This window comes from Notothenia coriiceps, unplaced genomic scaffold (assembly GCF_000735185.1).
Source record: "Notothenia coriiceps isolate Sejong01 unplaced genomic scaffold, NC01 NC01_scaffold00011598, whole genome shotgun sequence".
NCBI classification, from domain to species: Eukaryota; Metazoa; Chordata; class Actinopteri; order Perciformes; family Nototheniidae; genus Notothenia; species Notothenia coriiceps.
Window position 1 is genome coordinate 136,638 of NW_011344299.1, and position 16,498 is coordinate 153,135.

Genomic DNA, 16,498 nt, shown 5'->3' on the forward strand with positions numbered 1-16,498 from the left:
GCAGGTAGGCATTTGTCAGCCTTCTCTACCTTACTGGTCCCATGTAGTGTGGGCGCTTTGTTTCTGTGGCTTATTTGTGAAGTGAAATGGTGGATGAACTATGAATTACTAAACTGTTTGTTTTGCCAGTGCCTCGGAGTTTTATTCATTTGGTGCCTATATTTAATTGCTAAAGGACAATAACAAATTATCAGTAGCTAAGTGTAAGGCTAAATTACTATTGGGATAATGTTTAGTTTATTTTTTTTGTTTTCTCAATGAAAGAGGTGAGAAAATGTAATTGTTTGAGCAATGGAAATCAGGGAGCTTTTAATGCTTGAAATAAATTGCCATGTGATTGTTGGTGATTGTGGGTGTCCCTAATCTCGGAAGAGTGGGTGCTTTGGTAGTTGTCAACAGTGGGCTAGTGGTTGCTGAGTTGTTAAACCAGCTTGTGAAATCATAAGCAAGACATAACATTGATAACGGTAAAGGGTCTGAAATGAATAATGAGTGTCCGCTTTAGGTTTCATGGGCTGCAATAACTCCTCAGTACTGTATTGTGGGGCTATTTTTTTTTCGGAGGCAGCTAAATGTTTTGAGTTCACGAGCACCTAGTGTTGTTTTTTGTTTTTTTTGTTGTTGATTGCAAGCACGACTGGCTAATAAATAATGATATAGCTTGAATACATAAGTTGAGTCTCTTCTTCTTGCGATCGTGCATCTGTCTATAAGTTTTAACTGTGTGTCAGCAAAAGAACTTACAGGGGGGGGGGTTTTATGAAATATTTCTAGTTCCAGATTTTTTTTGTTCTTTTTCTTGTTCCAATAATCAATTTGAAGTTATAAAAAGTCCAGATATTTGATGAAAGGTTAAAGTCAGGCACCGGTTCTTGTGTTGATGTCAGAAGCAGTTATTTTTAGCACCATAAACTGGTATTTTTCATTTCAACTATATGAGACAGCGAATGCTACTAAAACTTATCTCCAAATATACAACTCCTGTAGTCTATGCTGTACACAGGCTTTGTTTGGCTGTTGGTTTTTGGGTTTTTGGCTGGTTTTTTTGTTTGTTTGTTTTTTGTGTTTTTGTTTTTGTGGTGTGTTTTGTGGTTTTGCGGTTGCACTTTCTTGTGAAGTCTAATACTGCTTTCCTTTGTTGTGTGGTTTGGGTGTTGCAGTGCACATGGTTTTTTGTTTGGTGTCACAAGGGGCGAGGTTATGTGTTTTGTCTGTTTGTTTTTTTGTGGTTTGTTGTTTGTGTTTGGTTTTTGTGTGTTGTTTGGGTGGTGTGTGTGTGTCGTGGTGGTGTGCGTAGTGTGTTGTGTGGTGCGTTATGTGCGTGGGGGGTGGTGAGTTCAAGATGTCAGACAACCACACACCACACACCACACACCACACCACACGCACACGCAGACAGCTGACACGGCACATGTCTGGGACACGCAACACAGGCGACAGCGCAGCCACGCAACGCACACAACAACATCACACGCAATCGCACGCCACACACACAGTCCCACAGGATCAGGATTGTCACTCAAACATACACTCTGTTGACCTATGTTAACGTAGTAAATAAACCAGGTACACTTTATCTAAGGTACACCAAAATGAACATATGCAACCTAGTTTGTTAATAAACATCGTATTAGCAGTATAACTTAGCTTTTTAATTAGTCATTATAAAACACTTAATGTAATGCCTTATTCTACACTGAACCGCCATATTCTACAAGTAATAAGCATTAGTTGAGAGTTTTTCCTCAATAACCCTCTAATTAGTGTTTATTTATTGCAAGTAAGGAAGTTGTTGTACATGAGTTTTGGTCTTAATATGCTCTGCTCAATAAGGGCCTAATAAGGCAGCAGTACCACAAGAATAGTAATTCTCCCATAATAACACTTAACAAATATGATCTATTGTTATGTAACAAGACATGAAACTATAAGTGTTAATTGTGTTTGAATAACTCAAAATTAGGTACTTCTATCTAAGAATATGTTCCCTATTTTAAAGTGAAGTCTTGTTCATAACCAATACGCTAGTAGTTTGACTCTAATTGACCTGAACAGGTTCCCTATTCTAAAGTTGCCTCCTCTTCACACTTTGTAAATACATTATAGCACGCTACTACTGAAAGTAACCTCAATAGTACATGAACAAAGTAGGCACACGTTGAAATATCTGTTTTATTAATGAAACCAGTGTAAGCCTTACACAAAAAGTGACCCTTTTACTCTTCAGGTTGCATAGGGAAAATTAGTAGCAGTCTACTGCCATGCTATTCAGTTCACTTTCTCCTACTTCCTGTACCCGGTTTCCTGTCTAACCGTCAGTACACATTTTACAAAAATATAAATGTGCAAATATGAAACATACAGGTCAATATCCCTTTGCTATTGGTAGCTGAACTGTCAATACCCCAAAACATATTCTTAGATATTATAAATACTTAATTTTGAGTTATTCAAACACAATTAACACTTATAGTTTCATGTCTTGTTCCATAAGAATAGATCATATTTCAACTAATGGCTTATTACTTGTAGAATATGGTCATGTATTATAAGGCATTAATAAGTGTTTTATAATGACTAATAAAAAGCCAATATACTGCTAATATGCATGTTAATTAACAACTAGTAGTTGATGGTTAATTTGTGTACCTTAATATAAAGTGTTACCAAATAACCTAATATCCTAAACTGTGCAACGTTTTTAAATCTAAATCTACTGTCCAGCGTCAAACAGCTTCTTCCTGCCCTCCATACCAGACATGGCCTCCACGTTCTTATGCCAGTCAGTGACCTCCTCTTACTGTTCATAAGAAGAAAATATGTCTCAGTGAAAGCTGTGCTCTTTAAGAATAGCCCCAATAAATCAAGAAATACCAAAGCATTGTGTTATAATTCAAACCTAATCTAAACCTAGGAGTCAACCCAGCCTTGAAACAATCGGATGTTTAAGATTCCACACTTACCTTCTCCTCCTCTTTCTTCACGGTCTTCAGGTTGGCCTTAAAGTCCATGGACTCTTTGACCTTAGCGCCCAGCAGAGCTCCCAGCATGGCGTCAGCTGAGATCTTCACCCTCTTGAGAGCAGGTCGCTTCATGTTACCCTTCAGCTCAATAATGTTCATGGAAAGATGTTCAACCTGCAATAAACAATGACAAATGTAAGTGAAAGGTACACAAAAATGAACACCTTCAAAAATCCAATCAGTCCCAATGAAAATACATTTATCAATAGATCACAAACACAAACTAAGTAAGGCTATTAACCCTAAATGTTTCTAGTACCGGTAAATAATAAAACAGATAATGCTGCTGCTTGTTCATTTGTAAAGAACGGTTTTATTTGTTAACACATCCATGAAGCAAGGATTAAATCAACATGTAAGTCCAATGAAAATAATAAATCTGTACCTCCTTAGTATTTTTCACCACTTTGGCATCAACGTCATAACGCTTTTCATCCACCACGTCAATCTTTCGGTGCAGATCTTTGCACAGAGTCTGCAGACAGAGAGAGAATCAGATTGTGTGTGTTGAACCTGTCGACGAGCATTTAACGGCTTTGCATGTTGCGCAGTTGCAAATGTCAAAGTTTAAAACTGTGTTGATGCAACACAAAGTCATTTATGAAACATCAAACAAAGAGTATGGTGTCTTTTATTACTAGTGTGGTGATTGTTACAGTCATGGTTGTATTTCAAATGTATCCATTCCTTGTCTTAGATAATATGTATTCTATTAATATAATTTATTAAAGGTTTCTCTAAAAAAGAATGTCAGCTCCATGCAGACAATGTAAAATGTGGACAGTGAGGCACCTCTCTTCTAATGCGCGTACTGCATATGAACATACCGTATGCATGTTACCTATAAACATCAGAGCAATGCATGCATATGGAACAATTCCTTGCTGTGGACTCACTTTAGAATGATTGACCGGCAGTGACCTGCACATACCAGAAGGTCCTGGACGGACAAACCAGACAGCTGGAGTGAAGGGACTCTCTCAGCCAGAGTGGCTTCCCTCGCCTGCTTCTTTTCCTCCTTCTCCTTCTCCAACATCCCAGCTGCCATTTTCAGCAGCTTGGTCTAAATTGGGTAAAATAAATCAGGTTGAATAACTATGTGGCACGGATCAGACTTATATAGATGTTATCATAAAGACATAATACCTTGGGAGCCAGTCTGCGAGATGCAGAGATCTTTGATTTTTTCTGCTCCAAAAGAAAATATTTATGTAGCAATTAGCAGTCATGTACACAATGTAATGTATGTAAGTGTATATTTGTTTTTTCATAAGATGAAATAATGATATAGATAACTTACCTGTCTGTGGTAGACATTATGATGTTGGAAGGAAAAGAAACGAGAGATAGCATCATAACATTGTAAAAGATTACTTGAATTTTACAAATACAAATGTACAGTACATAGTAAAGAAAGCATAACTTACCCCTCAGACATGATTGCTGTTTGTCTGAAAGAATGAAATAATTCAAAGTCAGAAACATTAAATGCAAGGACAGTATCGGTTGCAGTAGTATTACTACATACATGCTGTTAAGCAGTAACACTGTAATAATGATTATGTTGTGATTCATGCACCAGAATCTGATACTTAATAGAAAACATGCTGTTTATTCACATCTGGTTGACTGGGCCGACTCGACCAGACCTCGGTTTGTCAACATACCAACATTAAGCCCTTCAATTAGTAACGCTGCATGTGTAAATGCTGCACATTTTTTTTAAGTGTAGTCATCAAATCCCAGAGTTGATCGATTGTTCAAGGCAGCAAGAATCAACATTAGCTTTTGCAAAATAATACAAAAAAAGTACTAAAATAGGTGGATTAATTTCCCATATGCATGTTTAAGTAAGTAAGTAATATTATAGTGTTGTGTTGGTCTCTTAAAGATCAAACAGTATCAAATCTTTTACAGTAAACCTGCATGTATTTTCATCGATTGGCTTAATACAGTTCCTGCTGTTCTTTAAATCATTGAAAAATAAATGCAACAGTCTTACTTATTCTTAAATCACATTTTTGTCATTATAAAAATGAACATACCTTTGTATCTGCAGAAAACCTGTTGAGGTGAAAAGTGGCTGTCTTTAAGTGACAAGACTTTTCCTCAAGAGAAAAACTTGCGCCAAATGTAATGGTTGAGTTGTCAACTAAAATAGCCTCCTCTGATCTGANCCCCCCCCCCCACACACACACACACACACACACACACACACAAACACACACCAGGTTAACCACCAATTGTGTATACTCCCATTACTCAACACCAAGAGTAGAGGCTTTAAGGACAGCCAGTAAAAAACATCCATGAACACATCATCATCAAAACTGGAAAATCTAACAAACCAAAGAAAAACCAAGCATTAAAGTCTTTATGGTCTTTTAATAAGCATCACATGTTTTACAGACCAGTGGCAGCGCCTTCATCTGTATAATACAAATACTTCACTTCAAATGACAAACTCACAAATTCGCTATTCTATACAATGTTTATGATTACACCATAAAGTGGTATTTTGTACATACATGTTTACATTAAATCAAGAAAAAACAATTTATTTCAACGTCATTATACACTCTTTCTTTAAGTCTGCATCTCTGCAGACTTTCCTAACGGAGGTGCCCATAGACTTGGCTTTTTCCTCTAATGGCGATGAGTTGTTGCAAGCATGTCACGGTGGTGTGTCTTGTTCATCCTTTTTATACCATTATGAGTCCTCATGAACTCACACACTCAAGCATTACAGCTGCACACAGGTGATGCCAATTAAACCAGTGAGGGTTTAGTGCTTAGGCCTTAGGGTGTATGTTGGGATTCGGCCGATGTATTACTAACAGCACTTTCTATTGTCCTGCGTTAAACATCTTCTTCCTGCCGTCCATACCAGACATGGCCTCCACGTTCTTACGCCAATCAGTCACTTCTTCCTTCTGCAAAGATACAAAAAAAAGTCATTTAAATGTACTTTTAAATATAGTTTATTTTTCTTGATGGATGATTGTTTCCAACCAAACGTTACCTTTTCTTCCTCCTTCTTCACTGTCTTGAGTTTGGCCTTGAAATCAGGCTTCATGAGTTTGGAGGAGTCGCTGCATGCACCCAGCATGTCGTCCGTGGTTTTCTTCACCCTCTTCAAGTTAGGCCTCTTCGTCCCCTTCAGCCCAAAGATCTTCTCCTTCAGTGACTGGACCTGTGCATCAAACACACCATTCAACATCCTTATAGGTCAGTAAATATACAAATGAATTTGTGATGTACCTTAAAAACTTCCACTGTACCTCTGTTTCATTTTTTACTACTTTAACTTCTGTATCATAACGAACTTCATCTACAACATCAATCTTACGATGAAGTTCTTTGCAAAGATCCTGCAAAGAGAAAAAGATTGATTGAGTTATAATTGTTGCACTTTCTGTTTCCTTGTCTTAAGGTCAATCGCTTTTGTTTGCTAACAAGTGGCTCAAAGAGAAAGAGGTTGTAGAGGACATGAAAGTCATTACGCTGAACAAGAGGAAACTCATCTACTCAGCCGTGGTGATGTTGAAGTCATGCCAACGTGTAGTTAGTTTATCTATTTACATGTGGCGATTGTATTTAGGCCTCAAAATCTTTTTTAATCGGTCCATTTGTGACGAACACGGCTTAGTATAAGAACATTTTGTTTGCCAAAGATCAACATTTCTGCAACATGAAATTTGCTTTTTGTCAAGGCAACCGTTCCTTTTTAGGTTGGCTTACAACAGGGCTGTCCAAACTTCTTTTACCGTAGGCCACATACAGAAAAATATACGAAGGGCTGGGCCACTCACTGGAGGTATACTGCCTTATAATTTCAGTTAGCAAAATCAATCAAATGTAGGTAAATTATGCTTGTGAGTGTTGACAGCTCATCCCTTAAAACACAAGCCTCAGATTGCTCATAAGAAGGAGAAATAGGAAGGGTGTATTTAAAGCTTTTTATGTAAATAAGTAATTGGGCTTTTTTGTTATCAACTAAGATATGTTAGAAAATGTTTCCAACTTTTATTGACAGAATTTATTTGAAAAGTGTTCTTATTAACACATGAATACTACTGCGTAATGTATTTTTACATTGATATTTAATAGGTACAACATAAGACAAGCACAAGTTTCATTTGTGGGCCATATTCCATTACACTTTTTGAATTTGCTGAGGGCCGATTCAAAATGGTCCGCGGGCCACATTTGGCCCCCGGGCCGTAGTTTGGACACCCCTGGCTTACAAAAACATGTCAACCTTGCAGTACTCTGAAATGCCTGAATCAGCATGGTTTTCTGCATCAGTACCTGGAGCTCCTGGACTGACAGACCTGGCAGGTTCAGGGCAGGGAAACACTCTTTCACAACTCGCTCCTTCTCTTGTTTCTTCTGTTCAATTTCAGCCACCAGCATAGAAGCTGCTTTCTTCAGCAGTTTAGACTGTAATACAGGGAGGCGTTAATATGTCTGCATAAAAACATTAAAGCAGTCTAGGAGCATATGGCATTTTTAGTGTATGGTATGTTAGTGGTTTAAAAGGTCTGCAGGACCTACCTTCAAAAGCAGTCTGCGTGTTGCTGAATACTTTGTCTTTTTCTGTGAAGAAGAAAATAATGTCATATAAAGCAATTAATACAGTTTCAAATGTTACATTTTAAAGCACAAAATGCATGATTAATTAATGCATGTTTAGGAAAAAAAATGTGGACTCACCGGTCTTCATCAAGATGTGACAAGACAAGTAAACAAAAGAAATAGAGAGATGTTTTTATTTATTATATAAATAGTGTAGAGAATTGTGGCTCTCTTTTAGAGGTCAATACTTACCCTTCAGACATATCTGCAGTTTACGGTATCCTTTGGAGCAAAAACAAAGTTTGTTTACTCTTTTGAAATGCATTGCATGCATTTTCAACACTTCTTTAGATAGTTTTACAAACTAGACTTAGAGTATTTGTTAAAGTCTTACTCATGTTTTCTACAGTGAATCTGATAAATCCAACTACTGTAGTTCACAGTTCAATAGAATGAAGTGGTCTCATTGACCTCAGCTGCTCTCAGAATCCTTTTGATTTGTTTCCAAGATCAGATAATCCTTCCCATTGTTATAAGAGCTGACAAGGAGCCAGTTGCTATATTTAGCCACATTGCCACCATACTTTTCTGTCCCCCAGCAGCTGCCTTGTGCTTTATGGTGCCAGAGAAAAGGTTTGGCAGGCAAGAGACCAACTTTAATTAAATCTCTCGAAGACTGTGAGAGTTATGAAAAACAATTCTCAATCCACAACACTACTTCATTTTTATTCTGCTGCATGTTAAATGCACATGTCTTTTGTTCAAGCAGACATTTTCAGATTAGGGCTGAAGTGGAAATGAGCTGTCAACAAACCCTATCTCCTCTGTCTCTCTCACTTTCTCTGACCTTCTCATTCTAGCGTTAGCTTTTCAACCACATACCTAAAATGCAATGTAACCATGCCATTATATATTAGCAAAAGTAGGCGTTAGAGACTGATGAAAGCCTGTCAATGCCTCTGATACAACACAGTAATATTACCAATTTAAATTAATCCAGCCTGACAGGGGGCTAAATTCAAGGTAAAGTATCCCAGCCTGCAGCCTTGCCCCTCAACCCAGGAGGTTGCCAGTTCATATGAGCGAGCCTTCATCACTTATCAGAGCAGCTTTTAGGACAAACGACGGGTCAGGCCTGCTGTTACCAGCTGACAATACCTTTTCAGGCAGTTCAAGCCTCGGGTTACATTTCTACACTTACAGGATCAAGATATCGTTAAGACGTATTTAAGACCTTGACAAAAGTGGCAACATAGCAGAGATTCACTCACATAAATACCAGTCACAGTAAATGTGTCAGTGCATGCTGTAATGCAGTCTTTGTCATTAAAGCCTTTGATAGCTTCTCTCACGTCAAGAAGTGAAATAGCAATGCTATGTTAAGCAGTCTCCTTAAATGTCTAATCTGATTGACTTTGAGTTTCTTGTGAGATATACCAGGTTGATTATATATGAAACCTACCTTGAAAAGTGAGAGAAAATCAGAGCAGGCAGCAGCAGTTGTAAGTCTGGAAAAGAAAAAGCACTTGACGATTATTAGTGAAAGATTTATGTATTCAAAGTCTCACGTGAATGGCTCGCTAAAATAGACCCCCCGTCCACCTGACAATTTCTGCATCACAGTGCAACCCCTTTTTGATTTGCCCTCTGCCCATGACCCATTCATCTCATGTGATTGGATTGCACAAGGGCCCACCTAACACGCTCCTCACCTCACTGACAGCTGACTTATCGACTCTGTGGATATCTGGCGCCCTGACCTTGTTTGCTTTCTCACTATGTGTCATGGGGTGGACAGGCCAAGGTTTTAAAGGTGCCTTCTAAAGTTAGTTTCAAAAATGAAAGTTTTGGAGCAATTAAAAATTCATTTGTTTTTATTATTGACCTGACAAACAAAAACAAAAACAGTCTGTAATGTAGTTGTAAGCAAATACAAAGTAAGAATGACATGTTATACATTTGTCAACCATTTCAACTCTAAAAACTATACAGCACCCGTTACTGTTGTATAAACTCTTCCAGAAAGCTTACAACCTATTAACAAGTTCTTACAGTTTGCATTTATTACGTTTCATATAAAGTTCTTTATAAACATAAAGACAATTTGTTGTATTTTTTTATGCATGTTGGATATATTGTTGTTGTTTACTAATATTTTTTTCAATTTAAAAAATACTTTCTTAATTCCTTAAACTGCATATTGAGGACAATTAGTTTGCAAACAAAAATTGACATTAATAAATCTAAATTCTCAAATAAATTTTTTGAAATATACGAAAATTAAAGACAGTGGCCAACAATATTCAAGATGACAAATGTCAGAAAGTACCCAAGTCTAAATATCCAATTCACAAGACACACTTAAAGGTGGGGTATGTAAGTTTGAGAAACCGGCTCGAGATACACTTTTTGTTATATTCCATGGAATGCTCTTAACATCCCGATAGCGATGAATATCTTAAGTGCTTTGACAATAAATCCATTAAAAAATGTCATCTGTGGAAGCGGTAGTGCTGTGAAAAGCACGACCAATTATTTTAGCCGGCCCGGCTAAAATAACTGGATGGCCTACCTGCCTGTCAGCCTTCCATCTGTGCACAAATTTATCTCGTGCCCTCATTGGTCATGTGCGCGTTCTTGTGTGTTGGAGGAGGGGCTCTGTAAGGAACTGGCAGATTTTCTCCTGTTATGTATTTTCAAATTCTAGCGCATTCGAGCTGGTTTCTCCAAAATTACCTACCCCACCTTTAACATATCTCTTACTTTTGCTTCTTAATTCTGATGGCCTCAGAAAATAAAAATTACCTTTATTTTTATTTATTAAAGGTGTAATTTTGGAGAAACCAGCTCGAGTGCGCTAGAATTTGAAAGTACGCAGCCGAAAATGTTTTGCCTCTTCCTTCAGACTTCCTTACAGAGCCCCTCCTCCAACACACACGAACGCGCACTTGACCAATGAGGGCACGAGATAAGTTTGTGCACGAGATGGAAGGCTGACGGTAGGCCATCCAGCCATCCAGTCATTTTAGCCGGGCCGGCTAAAATGATAGGTCGTGCTTTTTACAGCACTACGTCTTCCACAGATGACATTTCTTTATGTATTTATTGTCAAAGCATTTAATATATTCTTTGCTATCGGGATGTTAAGAGCATTCCATGGAATATAACAAAAAGTATTTCTGAAATAAATTACATTCCCCATCTTTAACTAGGTAGAAAGTTAACCTAAAATAACTTCAACATGTGTTTTAGATTGCATTAAAGCTTCATAGGAAGAATTTTAACTGTCAACAAAAACACAAGCACATACAAAACAAATTCTTATATCTGACAACAACAACACTATAGGCTATAATGTTATAAACTACTCATTACGTTTTTATCTGCTGCTTACAATTGATACATTCTGAACACAGTACATCGCAACAGACGGCAGCTGCAGTGAATAAAAGTAACGTGTTATATTTAGATCGAGGTGCCACCGTGGCAACTGATTCACAATTGCCCTGATACTGCTCTCAGAGCAAAAACAATCTGCAGTCTATTCTTGTCAGATTTAGGCATGTCTGTATGTTATGTAAAATGATCCTCTTGGGCTAAATGATGTGTATGAGACAAAGTAACACTGCAAGAGGAATTAACACATAACCACGGACACATTTTGTCCTATACAATATAATCCCTTGTAACTAAGCAGTGAATAGCTGCACGTTCTCTGGTATTCATCCTGGCCCTCAGGTGTTGATCCTTTAGAGTGATATGTTCTGGTATATTTGTATTAGGGTTATGGTCCCTGGTGGTTATGCGGGGTCAGGCTGGGTGTTAAGACGTGTTTAAAGGGACAGTTCACCTCAAAACATAAATATACCTCCTTTCGTCTTAGCTAAAGTGTGGTTACTCAATATAGATTGTTTCGTTACTTGTTGATTGTTGGAGATGTTGACATGTCTGCCTTCTTTTGAATGTAACCACATGGCACTTGGCTGATGATATTTCACAGACCCTGTTTCTGAGCAATCTCATGTATGATCTTTTTACATTTCTACCAAAAAAGCAGCAAGCCACCCACAAACAAGAGAGCACTAGTCCTCTTCTCTGAGTAAATGAATGCTTTCTCCCGCACCCTGATAGTAAAAAAGAGTTCCCACATGAAGCAGCTCACAACAAGTTCTGTAGATTATTTCAAGAAACAAGGCCATGATTTCTGAAAAGACAGATTGCTAATAAGACCTTCAAATTCAATTTATGTTTGCGCTTTGAGCATTACAGGCCAAGTTTCATCTAGTTGTGCTATATTTGTGAGAAGGCAGAACTCTATACAGTCGATATTTCCATTAAAGGGACACTCGCGCTAAAACTGTCTAGATCAAAATAAGCACTACAGGTAAGAGGAAAAGTATATATGTGTTATATTGTTGGGAACTGTCCCTTTAAGAGGCGGCCTCTAGCCAAGAGGTTTAAGACTCTGATTGCATAATCACAACATCCCAGGTTGAAATGCGGCCTGGTCACAGTCTCTCTCTCTCTCTCTCCCCTCATTTTCTATTGAATTTCTGCTATTAAAGTCAAGCTTAACATTTCCCCCCAAAAGTATGCAATTCAATGTTTTTAATAGGCTCAACACTCTCCAAATATAATGTTTCAAATGATTGGACATAACTTAACTTATTTTTATAAATATGTTTTAGATACCAAAATGCAATTTAAACGGTTAAAACCAGAACTTTAGATATTATACATTTGGTAACTGCTGACCTCTAATGACTGTTGACATAATTTGGTTTGCAGTTGGCCTAAATCTACAGTGTTCATACACAGAGAAGGAAGAAAAAAACATCTATTTCTGACATAATTCTGTAGAAGTTTAGGTAAACATTTTCAGCCCATGTTCTTCATGAGAATAGAAACTACAAACCACAGCGTCTTTCCTGTTCCTGTAATAAGATGGCAGCGCCTGATAAACCTGAAACTTGAACACTTGTTCAGATTGGACCACATCGAATCTTCTCTGTCTTCGTTCAAGGAAACTATTGAAACATCTTCAAGATGAAGTGTATTATTGTTCTTATTTACTCCATTGTTTTAAAACCTTTCATTCATGTGTTGTGGAGCTTCACCAGAGTGATCCACGTTCCTTTTTTCTGCTTTTGTTTGACTGCTGGACTCACGGTGTCCTCTTCCATCAGGATCCTGGACAAGCGTCAAGACTGCAATCAACTGGTGAGGATTCAATATATTAAACTATAAGTACAATCAATATCATAAAAGTCCACTTGTTGTTTTTAATTCATCAATTATCTTGTGTTTTTTTCCCAGGGTCTTAAGAACTGCCAAATTAGTAAGTATCCTATTCAGCAAATTAGTCGCAAAAAGTTCAAATGCTTGTGTACTGTATAGACATCAAGAATATGTTGAGTGGCATTATTTTGTGAAACAGTCTATATCATATATATTATATATAAATATATCTATACATTTGGTGTTATTATAAGCTTGGATGAATGATTTGTGCAGAAAAATATTATTTTAATTAGACACTTATGCATTTATGTGATTCACAAACAGTAAGTTTAACATATATTCACAGCATTATAATTGACACACTGTTCCTTATATCTCAGAAAACTGCCCAGACGAGCGCATTGTCAAACCTCGACAACATGCTCCTAACGGCCCAGAAGTGGGTCCCCATCATTTGGGTGTCTGGATGGACGAACACGGACCTGTTTCTGTTGTAAATTTGTCATGGACAATAAAGTCAGATGGTAAGTAATGCTAAAATCTGTACTTCATTTTAAAAATACACTTTGTTTATTGTAGCTCACATGTAAAAATGCATCAAATACAAGTTGTGAACCAACCGGTATTTCTTTTTAGGTGAAAATAATAATACAAATTAAATGTATAGTAAAATATACACTTTCTTCTATTCACAGGAAATGTAAAAGTCCTTCGGGGATCACAGATAGATTTTCTGGATGAAAGTACAGATCAAAGTTTGTGTGTGCAGTTTGTTTTCAACCTCAGCAAACAGCAAAATCCAGACCTTAGTAAGGTGAGATTTGAACATACTTGCTTAATTATCTATGAGTATCAAAAGTAGTATGGATGTTACAGATATGTTTTTCTTTATTAGTGGACATTTTCCTTGGATGGAGTCGTGGTAGAGCCTCACCATTCATATAGAGTGTCAATTCTTAATCTGCCAGAGCCTGATGATGAACCCGAGAGGCTTAGAATGAACATTACCATCCCAGGTGAGTGACCTCCAGATCCCTGAAATCTGCATGAGAAAAACTGAAAAAACATTTATTACGAATTAGAAGTTTGTTTGTACAGCAGACTAAAATGTATTCTGTGTTTTGTGTAACTACATTGTGTGATCATAATAGAAAATATGGTGTGTATTATGACCCAGTTTAGAAAAAAAAAAGCAATGTAAAAATATCCGCTCTTGAGTCAGACAGTAGTGACAACTTAATCCCTCCCAAAGAAATATCCCTTTAATACATATAGTGACAATGGCTCTTGAATCAAATCGGTGTCTAATCTTCTTCATGTAACTTGTTCCCTCATGGCCAGGATGTGATGACACGAGAATCCAAGAGGCCCAAATGTGTCTGGAAAATGGTAACTGTAAATCTACATCTAGCAGATTTTAAATCGACCGCTGTTAACGATCCTGGACCATTTTAACATTATCCTCTGCATGTTTCGTTATTTTTAGGTAGTCTTTGGGATCCTCACATTAATCATTCGGTGGATCTCAATAAAGGGCTTGGAAAGTTTTCCATCGATGTGCTTTTTGAAGCAGCACAACATTCAGAGAGATACCAAGTGTCCATCCACAGTAAAGGTTTCAATTCATCAAAGAGTGTCTCAAAGGTGATTACACTGAATTTCTATCTTATATTACCAATGATGACAAAAATGACTATATTATGAGACTACGATCCTGATGTACTCCTTGTTTTGGAAACATTATATCATTATGGTTTTCTCTATCTACAGGAAAACAAAACATCCCTGACTGTGACATTTGAGTTTGGGTGGGGGCAGCTTCCACAGTGTAAAATGGAGTTATTGGTAAGTTTCATTTAAATGTAAGGTCCCATCCATACCAGTTGATAAAGTAATCGTATATGAACTCATACAACATTATAAACTGAACTGACTCTGCTTATTTTTAAGATTCAGCCGTTTTTTGTTCGATGCAAGAATGACTGTTGGCGTCCCAAGAAAGATATAGATTTATGCAAGTGTAAGTACGATAAGTAAACTATATTTACCACTCAGTGGTTCCTAACCGTATTGGCTTGAGATCTCTAACACTAAAGCAGCGATTACTTGCTTCCCCTTGTTGAAGGTTTATCAGCTTTTAGACCTTTACATTTATCAGATTGTCAAAGAATAGATAAAATACAAAACAACTATATGTATTCTTTCCTATCCTTTTAATCATCTTGAAAGCCACTCAGATGTATCTTTAGACACAGGGAGTTTGATTTATCTAATCACATTTGTTTGCTTTTCTTTAGATTATCCACCCAGGACTTTAATTATAAAGGCATGCTTGGCACTGCTTGTCTGCGGTGGTTTTCTTGCCTTTTTACTGTGGAGAGCTTTCCAGAAAGGTTTGCTTCTTACAAATGCACAGTAATGAATAGAAAACACATCTTGAATTGATAATCAACCAACAGATTTCCCTCTTTTCTCAGATCCTGTGAACTCATCTTTATCTGCTGCCAAACAACAACCAGAAGGTTTTCAAGTTCGAGAGAGAAGAAGAGTCCTCGTCATTTACTCCCTCGACCACCCTTTATACAAAAACATTGTCCTCAAGCTTACTGCATTTCTGTCAACCAAATGTGGTACTGAAGTGTTCCTGGATCTGCTGGACTCCACAAGGCTGGGAGTGTTGGGAAGCATTCAGTGGCTGGACTGGCACAGGGAACAAATTGAAAGCTCTAAAGATAAGATACTAATCCTGTGCTCAAGAGGAGTTAAAGCCAAATGGAAAGCCATGTGTGGAGACAAACGGGTATTTCTGAGAGAGGACGCCCGATCACCTATGGGTGACATGCTCAGTCCAGCCCTCAGCCTCATGGTACCCCATTTTATCAGATCTGCGTCATTTGAAAAATACATAGTGGCTTACTTTGATGATGTTTGTTCTGAAGATGATGTTCCTTCACCGTTCAACATTACATTGAGATACAAGCTGATGAAACAGTTTGAGGAGCTCTTTTTCAGGATCCTGGACACTGAGAAGCACGAGCCCGGCATAGTGAATCACATTGATGGGCTTTCAGAGGAAAAGTACCACCAGTGTGCCTCCGGTAGAGCCCTGAGGGACGCCATAGAGGCTTTTCATGCATACCAGCTGGAGCATCCCCAGTGGTTTGAAGAGGAACTACTGGAGAGCTCAAAGACCTCTTCTGAAATCTGTGATGATGAAAAATCAACCATAAACCTCATTACATATCGTGAACCTGACTCAGCTCAAGTCACCAGTCATTTAAATACATAAGAAACTGATTTCACTGTCAACACAACAGGACTTTACGTGGCTGAAGAGCTTCAAGTGTGCACTTCTGTGGAGTTTAACCAACTTATATCTGAGAACATGCAGCATGTTTGATGAAATTGTGGTAATGTTTTGGGACGACAATGATGATCTTCTCCACTGTTGGTGGAAACTTTGAAACATTCATCATGGGCCATACAAACACATTTTTTGTCTCTGGAAATGGCCTTTGTGGAGGCCTGCCATTTCTGAGTGACTTTCTAGTTTTACCAAGTTTATGCTTCCCTTCATATCAGTGCTGCAGTTATTTTTTTGTATGCTGCATTAATGTTAATATATCTTGCTTTCACTCAGGAGACAGATCCAGAGT

The 16,498-nt window shown here is 37.7% G+C and overlaps 3 protein-coding genes across 4 annotated transcripts in view; 1 reads left to right on the plus strand and 2 right to left on the minus strand.

Annotated features, from left to right (window-relative positions):
• tnni4b.2 (troponin I4b, tandem duplicate 2) overlaps positions 1 to 4,461 on the minus strand; it is a 19,955-nt gene extending 15,494 nt beyond the window's left edge. The window contains exons 1-6 of the mRNA XM_010772697.1: positions 4,451 to 4,461; positions 4,324 to 4,327; positions 4,170 to 4,211; positions 3,955 to 4,086; positions 3,409 to 3,498; positions 2,964 to 3,137 (exon numbers count right to left, since the gene is read on the minus strand). Of these exons, the coding sequence (XP_010770999.1) occupies positions 2,964 to 3,137; positions 3,409 to 3,498; positions 3,955 to 4,086; positions 4,170 to 4,211; positions 4,324 to 4,327; positions 4,451 to 4,461 (453 nt within the window). The remainder of the gene's footprint in view (positions 1 to 2,963; positions 3,138 to 3,408; positions 3,499 to 3,954; positions 4,087 to 4,169; positions 4,212 to 4,323; positions 4,328 to 4,450) is intronic.
• A 927-nt stretch (positions 4,462 to 5,388) lies between these two features.
• LOC104946802 (troponin I, slow skeletal muscle-like) lies at positions 5,389 to 9,171 on the minus strand. Of its 2 annotated transcripts, none has more exons than XM_010772688.1 (8): positions 9,064 to 9,171; positions 7,854 to 7,883; positions 7,740 to 7,743; positions 7,581 to 7,622; positions 7,335 to 7,466; positions 6,305 to 6,394; positions 6,046 to 6,216; positions 5,389 to 5,956 (listed from the first exon to the last, which is right to left on the minus strand). In XM_010772688.1, exons 2-8 carry the CDS (start codon positions 7,862 to 7,864, stop codon positions 5,870 to 5,872), a joined length of 537 nt encoding a protein of 178 aa, XP_010770990.1. In that variant the 5' UTR covers positions 7,865 to 7,883; positions 9,064 to 9,171; the 3' UTR covers positions 5,389 to 5,869. The 2 variants fall into 2 exon arrangements, with proteins under 2 accessions (XP_010770990.1, XP_010770991.1); XM_010772689.1 differs by lacking the exon at positions 9,064 to 9,171 and adding an exon at positions 8,584 to 8,602.
• Positions 9,172 to 12,715: 3,544 nt separating this feature from the next.
• Positions 12,716 to 16,151, plus strand: LOC104946801 (interleukin-17 receptor A). Its single transcript, XM_010772687.1, has 10 exons — positions 12,716 to 12,821; positions 12,918 to 12,939; positions 13,223 to 13,366; positions 13,538 to 13,656; positions 13,738 to 13,858; positions 14,184 to 14,231; positions 14,329 to 14,486; positions 14,613 to 14,687; positions 14,793 to 14,862; positions 15,320 to 16,151. The coding sequence occupies exons 3-10, from the start codon at positions 13,309 to 13,311 to the stop codon at positions 16,129 to 16,131; spliced, it is 1,461 nt and encodes a 486-aa protein (XP_010770989.1). The 5' UTR covers positions 12,716 to 12,821; positions 12,918 to 12,939; positions 13,223 to 13,308; the 3' UTR covers positions 16,132 to 16,151.
• Positions 16,152 to 16,498: the final 347 nt, after the last annotated feature.